The sequence below is a fragment of the Peromyscus eremicus genome, chromosome 9 (genome assembly GCF_949786415.1).
Source record: "Peromyscus eremicus chromosome 9, PerEre_H2_v1, whole genome shotgun sequence".
NCBI classification, from domain to species: domain Eukaryota; kingdom Metazoa; phylum Chordata; class Mammalia; order Rodentia; family Cricetidae; genus Peromyscus; species Peromyscus eremicus.
Genome location: NC_081425.1, coordinates 52481457 through 52507022, shown reverse-complemented (window position 1 = coordinate 52507022; position 25566 = coordinate 52481457). Strand labels below are relative to the sequence as shown.

Here is a 25566-nt window from a genome sequence, read left to right as displayed (position 1 = left end):
CAGAACTCTCATACCCTAACAGTGCAGCTCATCCACTCATCTGCTTGACTGTCCTGCAGTGTGCCACGCCCCCAGCTCCCCAGGGAATGAACTGAGGAAAGTCTTAGGGTCATAGACCTGCCCTGCTGGAGAGGAACTCAGTTTCTCTGGTCCATCATATGAGGAATTTGAGGCTCGGGGAACCCTAATAGTTGACGGACATTCTGAGGCTCAAGTTTCCTCTTAAGATTTTCACTTCCTTTTTGGATGCTACCTCCCTCCTTGACTAGTCCTGATGACATTTGATCCTTTCTTGTGCAAATGTTCCAAGTGCGTACTAAAGGGTAGGTGGTTTGGGGCAGACGTCGCAGCAGCATATTGTGTTGCCTGGAAGTCTCTGCTCTGCCACACAACAACCCATTCTTCTTAGGTCCCAGTGAAGTCAGGCTCCTCAGGGTTTCCACAGTCCACTCTGGTGGGTGATCAACATGGTCTGTGCTTTCCTGAGGTCCACAGGACCACAGTCACTCATCCTGAGGCATAAACAAGCACTCGATGACATGGACATTCCATGTGTAATGAGTGACTGCTGTATGACCTAATTTTTTTCACCGCCCAGAGCGGCCAAAGGTTTACAAGTGCCTGAGGAATTCTAGGAAGAGGCGGTCTTGGGTGCCTTTGATGTTGGCCTTCAAGGCACCATGGAAGATGTATCTGCCTTCTGCCACGTTGGGGAGATGACGAGAGCGGTCAGGAGAGGAAAAGTACCACATTCACAGACATGCCCCAGAGCAGATAGGGTCAGCTCCTCAGTCCTGGCTCTAGCCGATGGAACAAGAAACCACACCCAAACCCATGGGCTGTGAAAGGGCAGAGGCTGAGTCCTCACCCTGGCCTGGCTACTTATTTGTCTGTGACCTTGAAGAACCTGCTGGTCCTGAGATTCTTCACTGTAAAACAAGGTGGCTGGATAGGTGGTGTGTGGGGCTCTGTCTGTCTCCAGTGTCACCAGAATGGATGTTCAGGTTATGGCAGGCTCTTCTTTCTGTACTTCAGCACACACACACACACACACACACACACACACACACACACACACCCGCCACACCCCCAAAAGTCCCAGCTGTCTGCCAACACATGCACTTTCCCTGACAACTGAACCAAGTGTGAGGGAATAGGCCTGTGTGCCTTAGCTCCTGTCCTTAGAGTCTGTGCCCAGCAGGTACTGCTCCAGAGATGTCCAGGGAGGGACTGAGGGAGGGAGGCACCCCAGGAAGCGGGGGCATACTCCAGTTGAACAGGTATGGTCAACTAAACAGACGCTTGGTAAATCACTCCTACTCTGCAGACCAATGCTTTCCAGCAGAAACATAGTCATATAGGTAATTTTGAATTTTCTAGTAGCTACATGAAAAAGAATTGAAGGTGAAGTTAACTCTAACAATCTATTTTGTTCGACCCAGTATATGCAGAATACTATGATTTTTAACGTGTAGTTGGTAGAAGAGCTGTTCGCGAGATTGCTTGCATTTTCATAACGCAGCTTCATCATTCTTCCTGTAGTCTAGGCTTATAGCCCGTGTACTCGCCCTGGCTGTGTTTTGAGTGGCCCGGCGCCTGGGTAGTGGGCAGGGCAGTGCAGAAGTGGCTGCAAAGGCCTTTTGTGCACAGCAAGAAGCACATGTGGCCGCCTGCCGCACATGCCACAGTGGGTTGTTGTGAGGTTATGTGAATTAGGACGGATGTTTGGGATCCAATACATGGTGTACATCCACCGAGGCCACCTCTCCGTCATCACTCTCAAATTTATAAGAGAAGCCCTAGTCCTATGGCTTGCTCAGTATTTTGTCTGAGCCTTTGTACTTTGAATCCTTGCAAATCTTCCAGCAATTTTTCATGAAGTATTTTTCCTAATGTATAAAATTGCAAGAAATTGGAAACTTACTCATTTATAAATTTCTAAGGAAGCAGAAACTTAGCACTTTCCTCCTAGAAGTCAGTTTCTTGGCCTCAGAACAGCTAGATGGTGGCTGTCTCTAGACACTCTGCTCACCTAATAGGGCCAAAGACCCTCCTAGGCTGTAAGAACCTGCGGCCATCTCCATCTTTATTTCTGACTACCTACGTCATAAGTCTCCATGTGACTCCTGCCTTGCCCAGGCACTGGGAACTTTCCAGGGCAGACTCTGCCTCCTCAGTCCATAACCCATGGCATTGAGGCTGATAAGTCACAGGTGCTCAGTAATGTCAGCTGCATCTGTGTGGACACTGTGGGGGCATTTCCTGCCTTTCCAGGCACTGGCTGGGAATATTCCAAAGGAAAACATGGAGTCCCTGCCCTCCTGCGGGAAAGACTTCGGGGAAGCAGTTAAAGCAGAGTGCTCAAGGCTGTGTACTACAGGACTGGATGCAACACTGACAGGCTGAAGTGAGGACCAGAGAGGCTTCTCCAGGGAAATGAAGGATGGATGGATGTCTGTGGGTGGGCTGAGAGAGGGAGAGTGGGCCAGGTAGAGGAAGAAACACTTGGCTCTGTGACAGAATCCAGATCCCTGTGGCTTATCTGGGAGGAGCCTAAGATTCCTGTGGCTGAGGTGGGAGGAGCCTAAGAGCTCTGTGACTGAGGTGGGAGGAGCCTAAGGTTCCTGGGGCTGAGGTGGGAGGAGCCTAAGGTTCCTGTGGCTGAGGTGGGAGGAGCCTAAGATTCCTGGGGCTGAGGTGGGAGGAGCCTAAGGTTCGTGCGTGCGACTGAGGTGGGAGGCGTAGGCCAAGCTGGGACATGAGTGGGAGGCCATATAGTGCAAGGCTCCCAAGACCATCTGGTGCCATTGGGTCATGGACACCACTCCCTAAGGGCATTGAGAAGCCATTGGAGGCATTAAACATGAATTTTAAACCCCCATGGGGTTTTATGTGGGGGAAGATACTGGAATAGGGCAGAGAGGGAGGCCAAAGGTCATTTGGTCATTGTCCACAGGAGAAGAAATTGTTATGGCTTGGGAAATGGGGGATAGGAACCAAGCATCCAGATTTGAGAAAATGAGTGAGCAGAATGTGATGGGTGGGTTGTCTGGGATGGAGGATGGGTTTTCCGGGTTGGAGGAACCCCAGAGATGATCTTGGGGTTCCAACAATGCCATGGGTGCTAGGAGGTGCCATTTCCTGGTGTGTGTGTGGGGGGGAGGGGGGGCTGTGGAGAAACAGCTGGAGAAGAGAGGCAAAGCCAGATGACTCTTCAAGAAGTTCACCATTCTTAAGACAGAGATTGCCAGGTATGTGCAGAAGGGCCTGAGGACCCTTTTTCTCCAGTCTGAGCCTCACATTATCCCAGCTCCAGAAAAACAAGCTTCCCAGCACCATCTCCATGTCGCCTGCAGCATGTCTCCTGTCTGCCCTTCCGGGTTCACTCTCCACCCTCACCCACGATGCCTAGCGACTCAAGGCACAGTTGAGTTTGGCCAACACAGGATACTGGTGAGAACTGGAGGCAACCAGAGGGGTGTCCCTTCACGGAGGGTAACAACTGTTTTCAGGGGTCTTCTCTCTTCTCTCATTCACGGGGTGTGTCCAAGCCCCAGTATTATTAGCCCTGAGTTCTCACGTACCCTGTGATGTACACTCCCAACATCCCAGCCTTGACTGTATTTTAAAATGCTCCCCGGCCCCTTCTAACTCAGACCTCCTAGTTTGTATAGGCTACCTGTTTCCTGCAGGGACTTTACAGGTACAGCCATAGTTACAACTTTCAGACTCCTAAATGCCTAAAACTATGGTAGCTGCAGGGTAAAGGTAACATCATCTAATCTGACTCATTTATTAAAGAGAGAGACCCAGTGATCAGGGAGGCTGAGTGTATGAGTTACTGTCCCCATTGATGTGACCAAATACTTGACAAGAAGCAACTTAAGCAAAAGATTTATTTGGGCCTAGTTTATTTAAGAAAGGATATAGTCCTTCATGGCGGGAAAGGCATGGTGGCCAGAGCATGAGGCAGCAGGTCACATCGCATCCATCTGAAGTCAGAAAGGAAATAATGGACAGGAAGTAGTACCTGGCCTTCAAACCCCCAAAGCCCACTCCCCCATGACTCACTTCTTCCAGCAAGGCTCCATCTTCTAAAGTTTTCACACGCTTTCCAAAACAGTGCCACCAGCATTCAAACTCAGGAGCTTGTGGGCAACATTTTATATCCAAACCGTAATACTAAGTGATCTGACCAAGGTCCCATAGCAGTTTAGTAGTGAATTTTATTTGCACTTATGACAAAATATGCACCCCCAGTTCTCTCCCGGGAGAAGGGGCTGTTGTTGGGAGAGTTTTGAAGACAGAAGAGGCAGAGTCTGATTTCTAGGGTCTTTCTTGCCTGTTCCAGGAAACTTCTTCCAGGTGAATGTATAGCACCCATCTTCTTTCCTTTCCTAGGGATTGGGCCCATCCACCTCAACGAGGTCCAGTGCACGGGGACCGAGAAGTCCATCATAGACTGCAAACTCAACACAGAGTCGCAGGGCTGCAACCACGAGGAGGATGCTGGTGTGCGATGCAACATTCCCTTCATGGGCTTCCAGAAAAAGGTGAGGAGGTGGGATGCCCGGAGGGACCTGTGATGCTGAGGCCCCAGAGAATACAAACCAGGTGGCCTTGCTCTGAAGGACTCTCTGAGGTATCAAGGGTGCTCTAGGATGAACCCTTGACACTGGCTCCGCCACTGTCACTGTCGTTGCCAGCCAGCATTTCTAAGTGTGACAAATGAACCAACACGCAGATGCCACTCTTGGTGTGGCAGGTATCCGACCTCTCCCTGTGGGATCCCTTGCTTTGGGACTAGGCATGTGGTACAGGGGCAGCTCAGAGTTTTTGACAAGGGACTCAGGGTCTACCACACCTCTGACGCCCTTGGCGTAGGTTCTCTGCGAGGACCCAGAGACACCACATGGATGGCTGGCAGGTCTGCAGAGCACTGTGCCAACGTAGCGTAGACAGCAGTGTGTAAACGGAAGAAACTGAAGGGAGTCAGCAGAACTGTAACCCGAGACAAACTCCACCCTTCCTGAGGCAGGCTTTAAAGCTTGGTGACCTTCTTCACAGAGAAGGATCCCCCACCTCCTTGTCCTTCAGGAAGTCTAGCCAATGCTACAAAAACACCCTGGATTTCCTCCACAATACTCTCCACTGTGCCTTAAATTCATCGGGTGCTGTGTGACATATGTCCTAGAGCTGACATTGTATGCTATCAAAACAGACACACCATGGCACCAGATGTGCCGGGCTCCTGCTTAGACAGCACTCCTTGACCTTGACACCAGAGCACCAAGGCACTCCTGAAGCAATTCACCATCCTTAACTGGGCCATAGGTGGGAACCCAGCAGCCAGCAGCTGAGCTGTGCATTCCTTGCGGGTGAGCAGGAATGCACACACAGGGAAATCTGCCATCTGGAGCTGCCAGAGGTATTCTAAGGGAACCCTGTTAACGCTGCCACCCATGGCCAGCCCTAAGTCCCAGTGTGCTGAGTCATCCTCCAGATGAGTCAAAGCTCAGTGACATGATAGACCTCAGCCAAAGAAACGAGGCTTTCCAGAAGCTTTCGAGGGTCAGTAGATAGAGCTTAGCCAGGCCAGATGCCTGGTTATCGCCACAGAAGTGCTGAGTTGCCACTGCCAACATCTCTCACCTTTCCAAAGGCCCAGGTTCGAGGCTATGCTGTCTGAGCTCAACCCCAATGCAGGAGGGATTATGTTTGTTGTGATGGCCAGCCAGGCACAGCATGGCCAGGCGTGGGGTCCCCAAGTGTGCCAGCCACTGTGCCGGGAGAAGCAAAGCATCTGAGTTTTCTCACCATAGGTCTGCTTCTGCTGACAAAACGAAATACCATCAGCCTCACCGATGGGTCTGGTTTCTTCCTGGGTCTGCCAGGAGAATACAGCCAAGCCAAGGCGTTGCTCGGCTTGGTGTCTTCTGGGGTTTCTCTGTTCTGACCCGTTTCCAGCCACCTTCTTATTGTCCTTATGCAACCTCTTTCTGTGCCTGTTACATCCCCAGGGTCTCTTTTCTCCTTATAAAGACATCTAGTCTGGTTAAATTATAACATTCCCATATGGTCTTATGTGACCTTAATTGTCCCCTTCGAGACCACACCTCCAAGCAGAGCGAACAGCATTGGGGCTTATGCATAAGCATTACGGAAAGAGATCTGGGATGTGGTTTAGTTGGTAGTGTTTGCCTAGCATCCACAAGGCTCTGGGGCCTGTTTGTCCAGCTACAGGGAAGCTTCATTTCTTCTATCACTGGGAGAAAAGAGGCACAGTGAGAGACTCTGTGAATGGTCAGTGGTACCTAGTATCTCTGAGTGAGTAAGCGGATCCAGCCGAATCCAGATGCTACACACATAATTCATGTCACTTCTTGGAAGGCACATTACTGAAAGAGTGGTGTTCAGGATGGGTGAACACACACCTGGGTGAGACCTCACTGAGTTCATGCTGGCATAATTGTTATAATTTGACACACAGGGGACTCTTAAGGATGCTCTGAATCCAAAGGTAGCGAGATAGGACCACCTGGCTTGGAACTAACGGCAATATGGAGACAGCCTCCCATCCATCCTCATGACCATGTTTCTTGCTATCCACAGCTGCGCCTGAATGGAGGCCGCAACCCCTATGAGGGCCGAGTGGAGGTGCTGACAGAGAGAAACGGGTCCCTTGTGTGGGGGACTGTATGTGGCCAGAACTGGGGCATTGTGGAGGCCATGGTGGTCTGCCGGCAGCTAGGCCTGGGCTTTGCCAGCAACGCCTTCCAGGTAAGTGGCTCTAGCCTCACAGCCTAGCCCACCCTCCATCCAGCCTGGCCTTTCCCATCATCACTCAGCTCTTCTCATCAAACTAACTTTCCCCAGCCACTAAGAAGGGACACAAGCAAGCAAACCCTGGACCAAGGCAAGAGACCTCATTCTTGCCATAGTTCCTTCCTTGACAGCCCCAAGGCCTGGAGCAAGTCTCTCCTATCCCAATCTGTTTCCAGCTACAGAATGGGCTCCAGGGGTGTCCAGTTGTTTACATTGTGACACAGTGTTGTTATCCACAAAGTTCACACTGTGCCTTCCAGTTGCAAAAACATTACAGAGAAAACTCATAATGTTTTAAGTAAGTTTTTGGTTTTGTGTTAAACAGCCTCCACAGTTATGGGGGGGGGCTTGTTGCGATCTCCTGTGGCCCACTGGTTGCAGGTTGGACCCCTCTGAGTCACTTACTGCTGTCTGTGGGCCCCTCCAGTCTGCATGTTGGGGTTCTCCATGGGCCGAGGGCTGAGTCTGAAGTGCCCTGTATGTTGTTTGTAGAGGGATGGAATTGAGTCTTTGAGGAATGTGGGGAGCACCCAGCACCAGGATAGAATCCCTGTTCACAAAGGGACCTCTGTCTTTTTTCCTTGTAAGGTTTTCAACTGACTGAACGGAGCCTATTCCTGATGATACAGTACAGTTTGCCTTACTCAAATCAACTGATATTGATGTTAATCTTATCTAAAAACTACTTCACAGAAACATCTAGAATTGAATTTTAACAACTATCTGGGTATTGTTGCTGAGCCAAGCTGACATATAAATAAACCCTGGAAACTTCAGGAGCACAGGATCTTATGTTCTCTTGCAAGCTCTTTACCTGTCCCCACCTCTCCCCACCCCATTTTCTCTACTAGAAAGTTCTTGAGCTATAAGAGTATATGCTAACAGTGTTTTGAAGTTCTGTTGCTAGAAAGACCTTAATCAATCTCAGCATCATCAACCTGGGGCTCCTCAGTCAGCATCCTATAAAATGCTTTTCCTATAATTAAATCCAGAAGTTGACTTTTATAAGACAGCTAATTATTGGCATATGTGAATGGATGTCTCCGATCCTGCAAACCCAGGGTTAGTTGTAGATGTTCACTCATTCCGTCACCAGCTAACTGCATGGCTGAGATAAATGGCTCTCTGAGCCTCATCTGTCTCCATCTGAAAAATGGGATCATAAAACCTTGAGGGCTTTGTGAAGCCAGAAGTTGACAAGGTGACATACTAATGACTTCTTTGGTTGATTTCTCCAGGAGACCTGGTACTGGCATGGAAATGTCTTCACCAACCAAGTGGTCATGAGTGGAGTGAAGTGCTCGGGGACAGAGCTTTCCCTGGCACACTGCCACCACGATGAGGAGGTGACCTGCCCTGAGGGTGGGGTGCGGTTCGGTGCTGGAGTCGCCTGCTCAGAAAGTAAGACTTTCTAAGGGCTGCCTCTCACTCTTGCCACCTGTTCCGGGTTCTAGGGAGTTCAGGGAACCATCGGTTACTCTTCCCAAGACTCTGGGGTTTCACAGTGTGTGCTCAGGAGAGGAAAGCACAGAGGATTCTGGGTCAAAGGGGACAAATGAAGCTATTCCCCAAGCACAGGACCTGGCTGATGACATGGTAAAGAGGAAACAGGGAAGGGTTAGGTTAAGGCGTGTCTATCAGTTACTTTTCTCATTTTTAGTACTGTCTTAGTTAGGGTTTCTACTGCTGTGAAGAGACGCCATGGCCACAGCAACTCTTATAAAGGAAAACAATTAATTGGGGCTGGCTTACAGTTCAGAGGTTCGGCCCATTATCATCATGGTGGAACATGGCGGAGTGCAGGCAGACATGGTGCTGTAGAAGGAGCTGAGAGTTTTACATCTTGACATGCAGGCAGCAGGAAGTGAACTGAGATAGTGAGCGTGGCTTGAGCATATATGAGACCTCATAGCCCACCTCCACAGTGACATACTTCCTCCAACAAAGCCATACCTACTGCAACAAAGCCACAGCTCCTAATAGTGCCATGCCCTATGAGTTTGTGGGGGCCAATGACATTCAAACTACCACAAGCATCAAATGCCTGATAAAAGCAACTTAAGAAAGGAACAGTTTATTTTGGCTGATAGTTTGAGGATACAGTCCATCAGGAGCAGGGACTAGGAGGCAAGCTGGTCACATTATATCCACAATCTGGAAGCAGAGAGAGGTAAATGCTAGAGTTCTCCTCCAGACCATACTCTCTTGAGATACTTATCGATGCTCTGGTTTCATTCCTGTTGCTGGGATAAAATATCCTGATGAAAAGTCACATAGGAGGAAAGTGTTCATTCGGTACATAGTTCCAGTTTATACTCTAATATTGTAGTGAAATCAAGGCAGGAACTTAAAGCATCACAACCATGGTCAAGAGCAGAAAGAGGCAAAGTACACATGCTGCCTGCTTGCTTGCTTTCTGTCAACACTTTTACTCTCATACAGTCCTACTCAGAGAATGGTACCACCCACAATGGGCTGGACCAATTAACAAAAAGACAATCCCTGACAGACATGGTCACTGGCCAATCTAATCTAGGGAATCTCTCAGCTGAGACTACCTTCTCAGGTTATTGAAGGTTCTGTCAAGCTGATAATCAACCAGTATAACATGCAACAATCAGAAAATGAGATTTCTGCATCTATTGGAAATCAGTCCTAGAGGACCAATATTCTTAAACCTTTCCGCTCAAGATGCCTGAGACATTTTTACATGACTTTAATTATATAGGTGTATAAAATAGGTACACAAATCAAATATTTGCTGATAATAAATCACACATTTATTTTACAACAGTTATTTTGTATGCATATAATTTTACCATTTATTAAAGATGAAATTAAATTTGCATAGTTAGGGTTTCTATTGCTATGACCAAAAGCAGCTTGTGCATGAGAGGATTTATTTATTGGGCATGAGAGGAAGCCAGGCCAGAAATAAGGCAGGGACCAGGAGGCAAGAATTGAAGCAGAGACCATGGAGGGGTGCTGCTTACCGACTTGCTCCCCATGGCTTGCTCAGCCTGCTTTCTTATAGAACCCAGAACCACCAGCCCAGGGTGGCACCACTCACAATGAGCTGGGCCCTCCCATATCAATTATCAGCCAAGAAAATGCACCCTCCAAAGGCTTGTCCACAGGCCAATTTGGTGGGGCATTTTCTCAATTGAGGTTCCCTCTTTCAAATGACTCTAGCTTGTGCCAAGTTATATGTGTGATATCTAGCTTTTATATTAGTTAGGGTGTAGTTTCTATTTTTGCATAAAGAAATAAATCTTGATGAATAAGAGTTGATCAATAAGCCGGGCGGTGGTGGCGCACGCCTTTAATCCCAGCACTCGGGAGGCAGAGCCAGGCGGATCTCTGTGAGTTCGAGGCCAGCCTGGGCTACCAAGTGAGTCCCAGGAAAGGCGCAAAGCTACACAGAGAAACCCTGTCTCAAAAAACCAAAAAAAAAAAAAAAAAGAGTTGATCAATAATTTAATATTATAATTGTTAATGCTAAGAACACCATTTGCATAAATACATAATACAAAACAACAGACATATGTTTAGGGCCATTTCAGAGGTGATTAAAAATCTATTCTAATCCCAAACCAAAAATCTTTCAACATTTTTTTTAAAAAATGAAATTCAAGTCAGCATCTCAAGCAGCACTTTTTGAAAAGGGACACTCTAACACAATACAACTGAAGATGTGCCGATGTTACATTTATTTGCAAAGGAATGCTGGGAGGAAAATATTAGAAGTCTTTGTTTCCCATACTTGAACCATGTTTCTCCAAGAACGGAAAACGCTTGTGTACAGTAAAAGCACTGTAAATCATAACATATGGAAATCTTGAATATGAGTTGAGGTGTTTGGGGCAGTGTTTGTTGGTGTTGCACATGTGACATGTACAATGCAAAGTGTGCATGCTGTGCTGTGTGTTCAGAACCAAGGCTGTGGTGAAGTCACGCAATGCAACATGGGGAGGCACTGCCAGAAACACCTCAGCCTCATTAGGCATTTGATTTTCGAATTAATTTTCAGCCATTGTGTATTCAGAATCCTTTCACTGTTTCCCAAATTTTCAAGACCCTCCGCATTCACTTACACAACTTCATATGGAGAGTCTCAACCCCCAGTTTTTGAAGTTAGGCCTAGGACGTTGCTGTGAACTGTTTTCTGAAGTACATGCTTTAAGCCCATGTTTCACGGGAGCCCTGCAGTTCACATCTGTAGAAAGAGGCCTCCTTCCTCCACCCCCAACAACGTGGACAGCATCCTTTCTGCACAAACTCTATGCCATGCTGTGATGAAAGGAAACAGGAAAAACTTGTGAGAAGGCAGTTTGGCAATGTGCATCAAAGTTTTATAGTCATGCTGCTTTTTCTCCTGGAAATGTCTCTGCTAGAGATATATTCTAAAGAAAACACACACACACACACACACACACACACACACCACACAATTTAGGTGCAGTTTGACTATAGCATGTTGATCACAGACTTTTCTTTAATTGAAAAATTCTAGTTAGCCAAGGCATCGCCTCCCTAAAATACAGAAGCAGGTAGTGAATTAAATATTACACAACCATAACATGAATGTGGCAGTATTTAGACATCAATAGTCAAGATGCATTTTGGGGGGAACGGCATTAGTAGGCCATAAATCCGAATGCATGCTGGGAGAGTGAGAGAGTCACACCAAGGGTGAGTAGTGTCTCCTTCATTATTGTTCTGGTTTTTTTATTATGGGAAGTCTGAGGGGCTTGAAAGTAGAGAGAATGATCTAAGGAGCCCTTGGGTGTCTGTCACCCATCTGTGTGTCAGCCATTTGCCCACCCACACTGGGAACTGAAGGGGAGTGTCCAGAAGACTTCTGGAAAAGAGAGAGTATAATTGGGGGTGACTGGAAGGTAACATGGAGGAGGCCTAGGCCAGCTTCAGAAGGACGTGTGCAGAGTGATGGCACTTTTCTCAGGGGTGCCCACGGAAGGGGTTCCCCGTCTGTGACCCATGTCTGTCTTCCCTAGCCGCACCTGACCTGGTGCTTAACGCCGAGATTGTGCAACAGACTGCCTACCTAGAGGACAGGCCCATGTTCCTGCTGCAGTGCGCCATGGAGGAGAACTGTCTCTCGGCCTCCGCCGTCCACACCAACCCCACCACAGGCTACCGTCGCCTTCTCCGCTTCTCCTCCCAGATCCACAACAACGGCCAGTCCGACTTCCGCCCCAAGAATGGCCGCCACGCGTGGATTTGGCATGACTGCCACAGGTAGGCCCTGCCTCCCTTGGTCAGTCAGTTACCCAGCCTGGTGTTCTTCAGTAGCCAGACCAGGGATCTAGAATGCCAGAGTCACCTCAGGAAGGCCAACGATCCAAGATCTAGGCAGACGAGTAATCTATGTCTCTGGAAGCCATTCTCCACTCCCAGCTCACTGGCTGGGTCCCTGCCTCTCGGCTCCAGTGCTTTTGACCCTAGGCGACATGCTGATCTGAGTGCCAGGGTCCTCCAGGGGCCTTCGGTCAGCAGTTTCTAAGGGCATGCACAGTACACTTGTACTCTAGAGGGAACTTTCCGGTCTGCAGCCTTGGGCCTTCTGTCCATACAGAAATATGTTTTGCATACCAGTGTGAGGTTTTTTTTAAATTAAATTTTAAAGTTAGCCTACAAAGTAATGGGTTTCATTATGGTATTTGCATACACGTGGTTGTACTTTTAATGAGTCCCCTCCCCCACTGCCATTTCAAATCTCCCTTGGTCGTCCTCCTTAGTCGGTGTTTTTAATATCTCTAGGAAGACTAGGGGTGTGGAAATAGAAGCTCCAGGACTCAGAGTCATGACAACTGGTCTAGGCCTGCTAAGCCTAAGTCCCTGACCAGCAGCCTGACATTAGGCCAACTGGGCCACATTGCTGGGACTTCTGGGCTCCCTTCCAGCTCATCTGTGGCTGTGATCCAGGTGCTGCATAGACTGGGTCAGGACAGAAGAACAGTGGGAAGTCCTAGAGCCAGTGCCCCCAGGGCCTATGGAAGCCACCAGGACCTCTTCCCTCCCTATGATTCCTTTGCTCTTCTTGACTTGTAATCCAACCCAGACTCCGCTGTCACTACCTGGTCACTTTTTGTCCTCAGTCTGGGCAGGTCGAGGACACTGTAGGCACACTGTTGGAAAAGAAGCTGCTATTCCTCCTACCGGGAATCCCTCTTCTAAAGGTCCACGAACTCCTAGTAGATCCGTTCTCTCAAATATTCTATCTATGACAGGAAATGTTTGCACTAGATCCCTGCCTTTCAAAGTGAGGCCCCTGGATGGGTGTGTCTACCATTACAGCGAGATCTGGGCATGCTGAGTGCCAGAGCTGCAGACCAGTGACCCCATCTGCACTTCAGTAGGACCCCCACAGGTCTGTGCATCAGAGCCGGGGGAGGTCCTTCTAGGCTTCCATCCAGCTCTAACACTGCAATCACATCAGAGGCACATGCACTCACATTCGGCCATTCCGATGAACAGGTCATTGAATTCCATACAACTGCCCGAGCTAGCGTCAGGAGTTACAGATCAGGGGTCTCAGCCAGGCCCGTCCGCTCTCAAATGTGCTGCTCTCCCTGTTAGCTCTTCCAGACTTTCATCAGACACCTTCCTGTGTTTTGCTTCTTTTTCATGCCATAACTCATGACCCACTCACATTTAAATCAGTTTGAGGATAGGGTTGTACAGCCTATTCCAAAAGAAAATGCTATGATCCCACTTCAGTTTCTGATTTTCCTTTGAAACGGCTTGCTGAGTGCTGTAAATACCCCGAAGCCCGAGGAATCACTTCGTCTTTGCCAGGGTACAAACTGGAGTAGAATTAAAGCCATGGCAGTCTCAGTGCCTGGTTTCCCTTAGAGACCACGTGGTGGGAAGCCAGGACAGCAGGGGCTGGTGCTGCCTATGGGTCTATAAGTGGACGGTAATTGCATCCCAGCCCTGCATATGGTGGCCCACCCAAGATTGCATGGTAGGAAGCTCTAGTGCCATATGCTTACCCTCAGAGACATCAGTCTCCACTCTAAGAACAGCCATATGGTGACATCATGGCAGTGTTATGATCTGGAGTCCCAGGGACTCTGACTCTCCCTCCCCACTTTTCCTGGGGTCTCTTTTCTCCTTTGCCTACAAATGTTCCCATCAATGGTTTGGGAGGGGAGGGTGGAGAAGAACATGGGCAAAACATATGACCCTTTTTTGGGGCACCCCTGGTTTCTTGTCATTTGGACATGAAGGTAACGTCCTCAAGGTTGTTCTCTCACTTGTATTGTGCCCTTGGTCAGTGACCTTGGTACAGTCCTTCTTCTGTCCTTGTGCCCAGGGATCGGCCCCATACCTTAACTAAACATAGCATGACACAGTTTTGATGAGAGACAGACACTGTAGGCACAGGTATTCTATGACCGCGATCCAAGGAACTTCATGAGCCCCACACGTACACTCAGTCTCCAGAGCTCCAGGTGACGTCTCCAGGCTCACTGGTTTTGTGATTCCCTATCTAGCAAAAGCTGCCCTTGAACTCCCAATCTTCCTTCCCCCAGTTCCAAACTTCTGGGATTACAAACATGAAACTGTCTGGTACTCTTCAGGTTCATTGGAAAGACCTTCCAAGGGAGATGAAGTTAGCTCTTCTTGGGCCCCTTGCAGAGGCTCCTGAGAGCTGGCCTGGCCCTTCCTCAACTCAAGAAAGTTGCTTCTGAAAGAACTGACATTCCATTTCAGCAGGTTTACGGAAATTCTGAAGCCATGAATGAAGCCAAGCAAGAGAGAGAGAGCCCTGGCTCAGATAAATGTGAATGGGGAACTGGCCACTTCCACATTCATTAATGCTACATTGAGGAGCAGAGCTAACTATACTCTTGAAGACACGAACTGAAACACAAAGATCAGTGCTCTTAGACGCATTTATGGCGCCCTTGGTATCAGTACCCTCGATGCAGTCAGCTGTATCCTGGGGGCTTGCCCTTCCCTTCTTGGGGAATCCCAGGGCAGGGTGGGGTGGGGTGGAGGGAGCTGGAGGAACAGAGGAATGGGCCCCAGCACAGGCTGTAGGCCCTGGGTTCAGGAATTGCACAGATGCAGAAGGGGTGTGTCTGTCCAGCCTGCCTCCACCATGTGCCTAGTAGCCCCCTCCACCGACAGGGTCAGAATCCACGGCTGCAATGAGGCCTCTGAACCAGTTAGAGGCCCCTCATCTCACCAGTCAGTAGGCCTGACACATGTGGATGGCAAGCTAGAGCCCATAGAAGGACCCCTGTCTTTTATGGCAGTCCTTGATAGGATTGGAAAACACCCAAGTGCGTCTTCCTCAATCTGTCGTGACAGTACGTCAAGACATGTACAGCCTCCTGTGATCATGCTGTGTCTGTCTTCCATCTACGTGTTCATCCGGCATGACATAGCCCCAGAGGAGTGCCAGCTCTCAGGACACAGAGCCCTGGAATCCTACGGGAAAAGACCAACTTTCATTTTATCTAGATTATAAGGACCTCAAAAGCTGTGCATGGTAGCCTATACCTGGTATCCCAGCATTCAGTAGGCAGGATAATGAATTTGGGGCCACATGGTGAGTCCACGGCCACTGGACTCACTCATAGTCTGTCCCTGTCTCAAGAAAAACAGTGGGGTAGCTCAGTGGTAGAGCACCGAGTATTCCTAGCACCACAGGAAGGAAAATCAAACAAGCAAATATAAGAATTCTACGAAGCACCAGGCCACACTCCCTTTTTTAGTATTCTGGAATTTCTTCTCATGTCTGCAATTTCCAACGCCCACCCCGGGGCTCAGTCTACCCTTAGACTCTGAGCTGCTAAGAGGGCCACTGTGTTGCCCAAGACTCTCCCTCCTGCCTTCCTGGCACCCATCATTGTCTCCTGGGTGGAGGCCTGTGGGAGGTTAGATGGATCTCACGTCTACCTCGGACCTAGGAGAGACATGTGGCCTTCAAGGGTGTCCAGGAGATAAAGCAGACACGCTCCAGGACAGCAATCAGCAAGAAGCAGGGGGCCGTGAAGCCTATGGCTTCCTCCCAGGAAGAAAACTGCAGCTAGAAAAGACCCAGGCCCAGACTGAAGGAGGTCTGACTACAAGAGGCCGCTTCACAACAGCCCGTCTGTGGCTCCCTCTAAACTCTGTTTAGACAACGGAACATAAACGTACTTCCCTGCGATCTTTCCAGCCGGTCAGCAAGTCACATAAGCCCCTCTCTGAGAGAGCAGACATTTTTCATTCCGTGAGTCAGACCTCATGTCTCATCCGCTCCCTGCAGGGAGCCAAAATAGACTCCCTCAAAGTCATCACCTCATCCGCTACAAAATGTTCCTTGTAAGGGCTGTCCGCTGGCCCTGGCCCAGTGCCATTTTACCAGAAACATGAATGACCTGGGGAAGCCCGACTTAGCAACTTCTGACATTATTTATATAGCATGAACAAACTTGGGAGGAAGAAAAGAGCCTCTAATTTCCTCTCTGGAAACCCTTTCCATGGCCCTCCTCTCTCCTGCACACACGGTGGAGGATGCTCCAGGCTGCTACACCAATAGTCAGGCTGGGTGACAGGACCCCAGGAGCCTTGACTCTGCAGCGGTGACTGCGGGTGGGCGGAGCCACGATAAGGACATGGCCAACACTGAGAACATCCTTTGTTACGGCCTCATTTGGGTTCTTTTATGTCTCTATCCTTTTATTTATTTTTCTTTGAGACGGGTTCTCCTGCACCTGGGTTGGCCTCAAACGCACTCATGCAACTGAAGATGACCGTGAACTTCTGATCCCCTCGTCTCCACCCCCTCAGTGCTGGGTTCACAGGCTGCCATGGCTAGTTTATGTGGTACTGGGGATCGAACCAAAGGCGTCCTGCGTGCCAGGCAAGCATTCCAACAATCGAGCTGCAGCCCCAGCTCTGTCATTTATATTATTTGGTCCTTACATCACCCCAGAAGCTGGCAATAATATTCTTGCTTTACCAAAGAGGAAACTTGGGCTGGGCATAAACAAAGCCAGAGCTTCTGCCCCTACAGTGCCTTAAGAGGCTTCCTTTACTAGATATCCCTGCAATGGTGGAGATGAGTGTGTTAGAATAGTTGCAGGTACGACCCACACAGGGCAGGTGGAGACAAGGGGAAGGCCAGCCTGCTATCTTTTGTTCTAGGCCTGCATAATGGATGATTCTGGAATCCCCTCAGCTGCCCTCAGTAGCACCGCTTCCCCTGTTATTCCTGAACCAGATGCGTCACTCTTCAGCACATCTGTTCTCAATTTCTCTCAAGTGATGGCATGGACTGCCGTAAACTATCAGCCGAGGGAGCTAACTGCACCCGGCTTGTACACGCTCCCTTCTAGAACCCCAGAGATGTGCTTTCCCGAGCTGCTGCCATGCCCCTCCCTGAGAACCACCCACTCTCCAGAAAGCCCCTCCCTGAGAACCACCCACTCTCCAGAAAGCCCCTCCCTGAGAACCACGCACTCTCCAGAAACCTCCTAGCCCTTCCCCTTCCTGTTTGATTGGCTCATTTTGAGGAGCGTGGGCTTACTGCTCCCTTCCCAGGGCTCTTAGGCCAAGGCCAGGCCTCCTCTCCCGCACCAGAGTGCACACACATCACTCGGGTACATGTGTGCTCTTCTCTGGGCACGTGCCCTATATCTTAGTGATTCCTGTTTCCCTGTGATTGCCACCCCACCCCTTTTATCTCCTTCCTTCCTTCTCTATTCCTACTTTTAAAAAATGTGATCTTAAAAATTAGTCTGCTCTAATAGTTTTATGTTAGTAAAAAAAAAATATCTGAGGAAACTAATTTAGAAAGGTTTGTTTAGCTCACAGTTTTGAAGGTTCAAAGCCATGGTGTCCAAGGGCAGCAGATGGTAGACATCTATGTGGGGACGTGCATAGGGACAAACACACCTGAATCCAGGAAGCAGAGAAAGAAAGAGACTTGTGGACCTGAAATCCCTTTTGAGGGCATGCTTCCAATCACCTAAGACTGTTATAGGCTGTGCCTCCAAATAGTCCATAGTGTCCCAACAGCGCCCCCCACAGGAAAGAAGCTTTTAATACATGGGCATTTGTTAGACATATGGCAAATCTGGGAAAGATTCCATGAGGGAGTGGGCTGAGAGCCAGCTGGGCCCTCAGGAAGGTCCCTGCGTATTAAAAAGCTTGTTGTACTGAGCCGATTAAACACCAGACACTGGGCTGTCAGCTGGACTCACGGACACCCACAACATTCCACCCATTTAGTTAGTTCATCCCCACTCCCGATGAGGGAATCAAGGCGTGGGAAGATGTCTGACACCCCTGCCCAGAAGTTACTGTCTTCGCCTTGGTCTTCCCATCTCTCAGTTCCCTCTTCATTCCTGTCCCTGCCACCCTTGGCCCTGCTACCTGGGGGTTCTCCAGAGGCAACTCACCAGCTAGGAAGCTGCTTCTAGGCAGCCGTGGTTCCAGACACTGACATTGGGCCCTGTTTCTGACTCCCAGGCACTACCACAGCATGGAGGTATTCACTTACTATGACCTGCTGAGCCTCAACGGCACCAAGGTGGCTGAGGGCCACAAGGCCAGCTTCTGCTTGGAGGACACAGAGTGTGAGGGAGGTATGTTTGAAGGGGAAGGTTGGGGCTTCACAGAACTTTGGGCGCTCCCAGTGGATTTGAACACAGTCCGTCTGGATGGAGGCCAGGCCACGCACCTCTCCATGTTACTCTGGCCACTGCTGGGTATCCACGTGGTCTTTATTTGCCAACTCTTGGGGCCTTCAGTGGCTACACATTCGGGCTGGGGAAGTGGTTCTGATGTCATCTGTCCCCCAGAGTTGTTCTCGCTGGCAAGGAGAGGGCTGCATGGCTTCCAGGTGAGGTCTGGTCACTTGAACCTGACTCACATGCCTCTGCCTCTCTGCTTGCCACAGAACATTCTCCCTAGGGTCCCAATACCAAGTTCTTCTCCCATATCAGTATAGAGCCCTGTCATGTTCCCAGCTCCTCTCCCTGACCACCATGCACATATCATTGTGGTCCTACCTCAGGTAGGTCATCACACCTCACCGTGATTGCCTGATAGGACACCTGCCACTCTCACACACCAAGGACCCTTTCAGGACAGATACCTGTCCTCTACCTGTTGCTCATATGAGGTTCTAGACGCTGGCGTGCCCCACTGCCGACATCATGAAATCACATAGAAAAGAGGTTTTGAACACCTACAGTGTACAGACAATCTATGAAGGACCAAGAAGACAGATTAGATATGAACCCAGAGTCCAGTTGCTGATGGTCTAGAGAAGAAGAGAGGACCTCATGTTAAGATAAACAGTAAACATTACAGATGTCTCAGGTCATGACACTCATCCCTACCCCAGGCCGAGGATTTCACAGGAATGCCAGCATAGTCCAGATTGGTCAGGGAGCACTTTGTGGAGGAGAAGACCTCGAGCCGGGCTTGCAGGGAATGCTGGCATGTAGACAGGGAATTGAGTGAGAGGGTTCTGTTGAAATGGGAAGGTATCAGAAGCCCACATGGGAAGGATGGGATGGAACAGGGCTGGGGGGCTTGGGGACTAGAAGAGGTGAGGCGGGGACCATAGATGCATGGCGATGCTCTTCTCTGCCCACCTACAGACATTCAGAAGAGTTATGAGTGTGCCAACTTTGGAGAACAAGGTATCACCATGGGCTGCTGGGACATGTACCGTCATGACATTGACTGCCAATGGATAGACATCACCGACGTGCCCCCTGGAGACTACCTGTTCCAGGTGAGTGGGCAGAACCCAGGGATGCTGGGAGAAAGAGAAGCAACTGCATTAGCTTTCTTGTGGGTGTCCAGAAGTAAGATCCATGAGGCCAGGCAGGGTGTCTCACTCAGAGACCATCTTATCTGTCAATCATTATACATGAGGCATATGGGCCTGAAGGATATGAGCCTGCAGGGCATGTTGGGAGCCCATAATGGAACCCAAGATATACAGACAGTCATATATAATTCAATTAACCTCATGAGCTTGAAATCAAAATACATGTGTGAGCTACTTTGAACCAGGAAGTGGGTCCATGAACTCTGAAGCAACCCACATCTCAGGCTTCCCCTACAGCCACCGTACTGATTTCCTCTGGACTTCACACCTTGCTTTGGTCTGTTCTATTAAGGCTGAAAGCAGTTGTGTTATCCTGAAACTGTGTGATTTTTTTCCTTCCCCAGGAGGATCTGCAAAAGGGCCATCTCCCTGCACACAAATGAGTCTGTAAGGCTAGGAAGTCCAGCTAAGGACACCCTGGCCAGGAGACTGTTTTGTGAAGGCTTCCAACTACCCTGCCCTGAGGAAGAGCCAGGGAGCCCTGGCTTCCGCCTTCCTGCAGACAGTTGTGGCACACTCCGGCCAGGCCCATGTGGCAGGGGAGAGCAACACTGTATCCCAGTTTTCTCCTGGCACATGGCTGCATTCCTGCCTACAGAGGCTTCATTTCCACATATCCCCATGTGTTGCGTTTCCCAGCGCTTGCCCTATTGGGTGGCAACGTGTGTGACCAGAAATGGGTTGTTCTGCCTTGAAAGCCTTCCTAGTGGGGAATCCAACCAGCCCATGGTCTAGCCCACAATCCCTACTCCTAGACACTCCCTTGAAGAGCCAACACCTGCGGAGAAGTAACCACAGGGTGCTTTGAAAGGGTCCCCGGGTATCAGCAGCTCTAAAAAGTAGACAGCCAAGCACTTTCTAGCCTCAAGCCAAACCCAGAACCACAGCAGGCCTGGGAGCAGAGCGCTGTGATTTAAAGAGTGGACTTCCATGGCTATGGACATGCATACAGTGCCTGGTGGCTCCTATTGGCAGCTCGCTGTCACTTAGCAGGGTGAATGTGTATCATCCTATCTGCTAAAAGTGCTTCATGGTCTCGGATAGCCCTCTGCTCAGGAAGTGCATCGACCCATTGACTCTCCCGGTGAAGGGACCCTGTTAGTATCCTCATGTCACAGCTAGGCAAATGCAGGTCACAAGTCTCTATGTCCTGTTCTTGTCCCCTAAGCGGTACAATTAGCAGACGGGTGGGCTTGGGGGTATGCCAGTGTTTCTGATGACACAGAGCTGTGGATGCCCTGGACTGTAAGTCAACAGGACACGAGAGCTAACCTCTGTGGCAGACAATAGGGATTGGAAGAGGACTCCTGAAGGGAGGAAGTGGCCAGGGGTGCCCAGACTCAGAGGCAGGGATGGATGGGCAGATGGGTCTCTGGGGTCCTTGCTTCATCCCCTCCAGATACAGAGACCTCAGTCCACTTCCCTCAGATGCTCTGAGTTTTAGAACCTTGGGTGTGAGTATGGGGAGGACTGCGAAGACCACACAATTCACCCCAGTCCTTGCTCCTACATGGGCCACACCCACCCTGAGAGCAACCCTGGGCCCAGGTTGTAATCGGATGCGCTCATGTCCACCCTTCAGGGATGCTAGAATGGACAGGGAGCTGTCTGGGCCTTAGTGTGGGAGGTGCTATCCACCCACGTTGAGTGGGAAGGGCTGAGGGGACAACTAGGATTTAGGGAGAAGAGAAATCAAAGAAAAATCAGGCCACCTCAGAGAGGGACATTTGCCAGTTTGTCTGAATGGACAGTACCACATGCACGTGGCCTGGGTAGGCTGTGGTTAGCAGGTCAGACACAGGCTTTCCGGCATGGCCCCTACCAGACCAGGATATGACGTCAGACCCAGTTAGCCTCATTTTGCCACAGCCTCTCTTAGGGAAGACCCAGCCATACTGTTAAGGGTCTGCAGCCTCTGCCCTGGAGTGGAGGACAGCCAGCAGAGGAGTTGCAGTGTCCTGTGACTTGATTCCCTCCAGGTTGTCATTAACCCCAACTACGAGGTGCCAGAATCAGACTTCTCTAACAACATCATGAAGTGCAGGAGCCGCTATGATGGCTACCGCATCTGGATGTACAACTGTCACGTAGGTAAGCTCCCTCGGCGGCCCCACCCTCCTCCAGAGGCTAGAGCACAGGACACAGCTGCCCTACTTTCTCCGGGCACCAGAGGCAGCTAATCTGGGAGAAGCTGGGAGTGGAGCCAGCATCAAATTCCTAGTTCAGAAAGCAAGCCAGAGATGCATGAAGGCCTGGGTGGGGATTGAGTATTCGCAGCCAGCCCTGGCAAAGGAGAGAGGATGGTACGGAACTGGTGGGCCCAGCAAGGCAGACCCCAGGTCTATGTAAGGGCTGGAGCTAAGGCCATCAACCCACTGGTCCCGTGACCCCAGCTACGTAGGCATCAGTTCATGGGCTCTGTGTACCGAGTTTTGCTGGGAAGCACTCTCCTGCCTCGTCACCAATGAAGAGCGTTTTCCTTGGGGAACAAGAAGGAAAGCAGTTTTTGCCTCTGTTGGCATGCGACAGGCCTCATTCCTGGTGGCACTGTGTGTTTTTTTAAACGCCCTAAGTTTGGCACAGTGCCTGCTGAGTCCCTGGCCCTAGAGCTCACTAGTACCATCCTGGCGAGTGCTCAGTAGGGCCACAGCTGAGCATGTACCTAATTCTGGGTCTCCTTGACTTCCTGCTCTCCAGGTGGAGCCTTCAGTGAGGAGACTGAGCAGAAGTTTGAACACTTCAGCGGACTTCTAAATAATCAGCTCTCTGTGCAGTAAAGAAGACCTGGGGCCAGGCATGATGGCTCATGCCTGTAATCCCTGCACTCAGGCTGAGGCAGGAGGATTGCCACGAGATTTCTACTCCAGACATTAGACCGAGCTTCTGTCTCAACAAAAGAAAAAGAAAGACAAAAGACAAAAGAAAGAAAAGTGACTTAATGGTCACCTACTGAGTTCAGGTGACAGTGTCTCCTGGCGGGGAATACCAATTGCCATCTCGCGGCTAGCCAGGTCTAGCTGAGAACAAAGGTGCTCCTTCATTTACCAGGCACGGCTGTGTGTCCCTGTCCTGAGGCCTCAGAGGCAGGGGCTGTGGCACATGGCTGTGGGAACTGGATGGCAAGCTATGAGCAGCTGATCCCATCCAAGTTTTGGTATATCCTAAGTGCGACATCACCACGCTCTGCATAGATGGGCCATTTTCTCCTGGAGAGGTGGCAGGTGTGAACTCAGCAACCGCAGAGGTGGTCGAGCCGGATTCCATTTTCCCCCTTCTTAGGTCATTTCTGGAAAACTTGAATATCGAGACCTCTGTATTAAGTGTTTTTTTTTTTTTTTTTCTCCTCATTGTACAAACTTCTTGACAAGATCAACTCAAGGAGGGAAGGCTCTGTTTTGGCCTTCGTGGTGGGAGGACCCGGTGTGTCGTCGTGGCAAAGAAGGCCTTGTGGCAGGAGCATGCCCGTGTCTGGTTTCAAACTCACTAGATAGCTGAGGATGACCTTGAACTTCTGCTCCTCCTGCTTCCACCTCCAGAGTGCTGGGCATGAAACCCAGGACTTCACACATGTAGGGAATGTGCTCCTTAACGATCATAGTGGCTTTCTCAGCACCCCCCTTTCTCAGCTGCCTTAAACTTCTGTGTGTTCTTTGCTTACCAAACTGCACCTCTGCCTGTCTCTTTCTGCTCCACTTGCTCCTTTTTTACAGTGAGCCTGAATAAGAGCCACGAGCAGAGCCATACCACAGCCTGACTGCTATCCCGTCTTAAAATGTCCTCCGCCAAACAAATTAGCCCATCGCTCTCAAGATCCGCTCAAGTGCTCGGCGCACAGGCAGACTGCAGCTGGATTCTTGCCAGGGTATAACATGGTTGGCTTCTAGCTCAGTTCCAGAGACTCAGCTAGTCCCAGGGCCCCATTGAAACCTCAGGTAGCAGGCCTCCAGTGTCCACATTTCTCTTGGCATTCTGGTCTTCCAAACTCCCACCAGAATAATCCATTCAGCTCTGTTCTCAGCACTCTGGGGGCTTTTTTTTTTTTTTTCAGGCCCGAAGTTCCAGGATCTCCCAGAGTCCCCCCTCAAACCTGTTCCCATAGCTCAAGAACTCCATGGCCATGCTTATCACATCAGTGTTCCCACTCACAGTACTAATCTTGTATTAGTTACTCTTCTCATTGCTATGAGAAAATACTTGACAAGAGCAGTTTGAGGGAAGGTGAATTTGGGCTTATAGTTTGAGACTGCAATCCATCATGGGAAAGGCAGGGTGGCAGGTGCAGGAGGCAGCTGGTCACATTGTATCCACAGTCAGGAAGCGGAATGGTGAATGCTGGTGCTCCATTTGCTCCCCCCCACACACTCTTTTTTTTTTTTTTTTTCTTCGAGACAGGGTTTCTCTGTGTAGTTTTGGTGCCTGTCCTGGATCTCACTCTGGAGACCAGGCTGGCCTCGAACTCACAGAGATCTGCCTGGCTCTGCCTCCCGAGTGCTGGGATTAAAGGCATGTGCCACCACCGCCTGGCTGCTTTCACTTTTGTATTCAGCCTACAACCCCGGCCCAAGGAATGGTGCTACTAGTGTTAGCGTGGGCCTTCCCTCTTCAGGTAAACCTCTTCTGGAAGCACCCTCATCGACCCACCCAGAGGTGTTCTAAATCCCACCTGGGTGACAGTCAAGGTTACCTATCACAACCTCCTCCAGTTAAACCAACTTCTGTATTCTATGCAGCTGTAGCCACAACTTAAAGTACCATAGCAAGACATACATTCCAAGGCTCCTAGGGGATGACTGAAGATTTGGATGGTCCTGAGACAGGATGGGAAGAGAACATCCTGGGGACCCAGGTGGGAGGGGCCCTTCACCTGAGTCTGGTTGAAGCTCTTGCCAGCTGAGAACGCGGACACAGATAACATGGTGAATGGTGCCAATACAGAGACAGTATTCATTTTATAGAGAGACATCTCAAGTAAGAATGACAAAATAGCAAGGAATTAGGAAGTATAAATGGCCTTTCTCCTTTCCCAGGTGTAAACCTACAGTTTCCTAGAACTTCACCAGGAGCACTATTTACAGTAAAAAACATATCTCAAGATCCTTATGCTACCCCTCATGACCCATGGTTTCACCTTATCAGGGTACAGTCCTGCCCAAGGCACCTCTAGAGCCACCCCATAATCTCACTATCAAAAAGGGGAAGAGGTTGGCAGTGGGACTTAACAGCCCATCAATAATACCAAAGGCTTCCAAACCCCTGTGTATAGCTAGTTACTAAGACACTTAAGACACTTCGAGAAGCCCACACCCCAGCTCTCGGGTGTGCCTTACTCTTTCCCTGAGCACCTCTTATCCCCTGTAACTTAAATTTATATTTAAAATATTTTAAATAAACTTTAACTCTGCTTTATTCTGGCTCATCTCAAATTCCTTCTCTGCAGCAAAGTCAAGGACCTGGAGGTCTCTAAGGGGAAGGGGACTTCAGGCCGATGTCAACAGTGTGCTGTCTCCTGCTGCGCCACTAACGACAGGTCCAGGTCCAGCTCGTGTTACCCTGCTTGTTGCTGCAACCACATACCCAACAGAGGAACACAGGGGAGGAAGGATTAGGCACATGGTTTGAGGGCAGGAGCAGTTTAAAGCTATAGCAACGGGAGCAAGGAGCTGCTTGCTCAGATCTCAATGGACTAGGAAAAGAGAAGGCCAACACTCACGTGACCTTCCCCCTTTCCTTCAGTCTGGGCCCCCAACACATGGGATGGTGCTACCCGTGTTCAGGGTGGGTCTCCCCTCCTCAGTTGGAAATGCCCTAACAGACACACCCGGAAATGTGTCTCCCATGGGACTCCAGATCCAGTCAAGCTGATGATAAAAGTT

The 25566-nt window shown here is 49.8% G+C and overlaps 1 protein-coding gene across 1 annotated transcript in view; it reads left to right on the top strand.

Annotated features, from left to right (window-relative positions):
- Nucleotides 1-22624, top strand: part of Loxl2 (lysyl oxidase like 2) — an 85440-nt gene extending 62816 nt beyond the window's left edge. Inside the window, exons 7-14 of the mRNA XM_059273393.1 lie at nt 4402-4553; nt 6613-6780; nt 8064-8226; nt 11841-12084; nt 18319-18434; nt 19458-19594; nt 21673-21784; nt 22391-22624. Coding sequence (XP_059129376.1) covers nt 4402-4553; nt 6613-6780; nt 8064-8226; nt 11841-12084; nt 18319-18434; nt 19458-19594; nt 21673-21784; nt 22391-22470 — 1172 coding nt within the window. The 3' untranslated portion in view covers nt 22471-22624. The remainder of the gene's footprint in view (nt 1-4401; nt 4554-6612; nt 6781-8063; nt 8227-11840; nt 12085-18318; nt 18435-19457; nt 19595-21672; nt 21785-22390) is intronic.
- The last annotated feature ends 2942 nt before the right edge of the window (nt 22625-25566 follow it).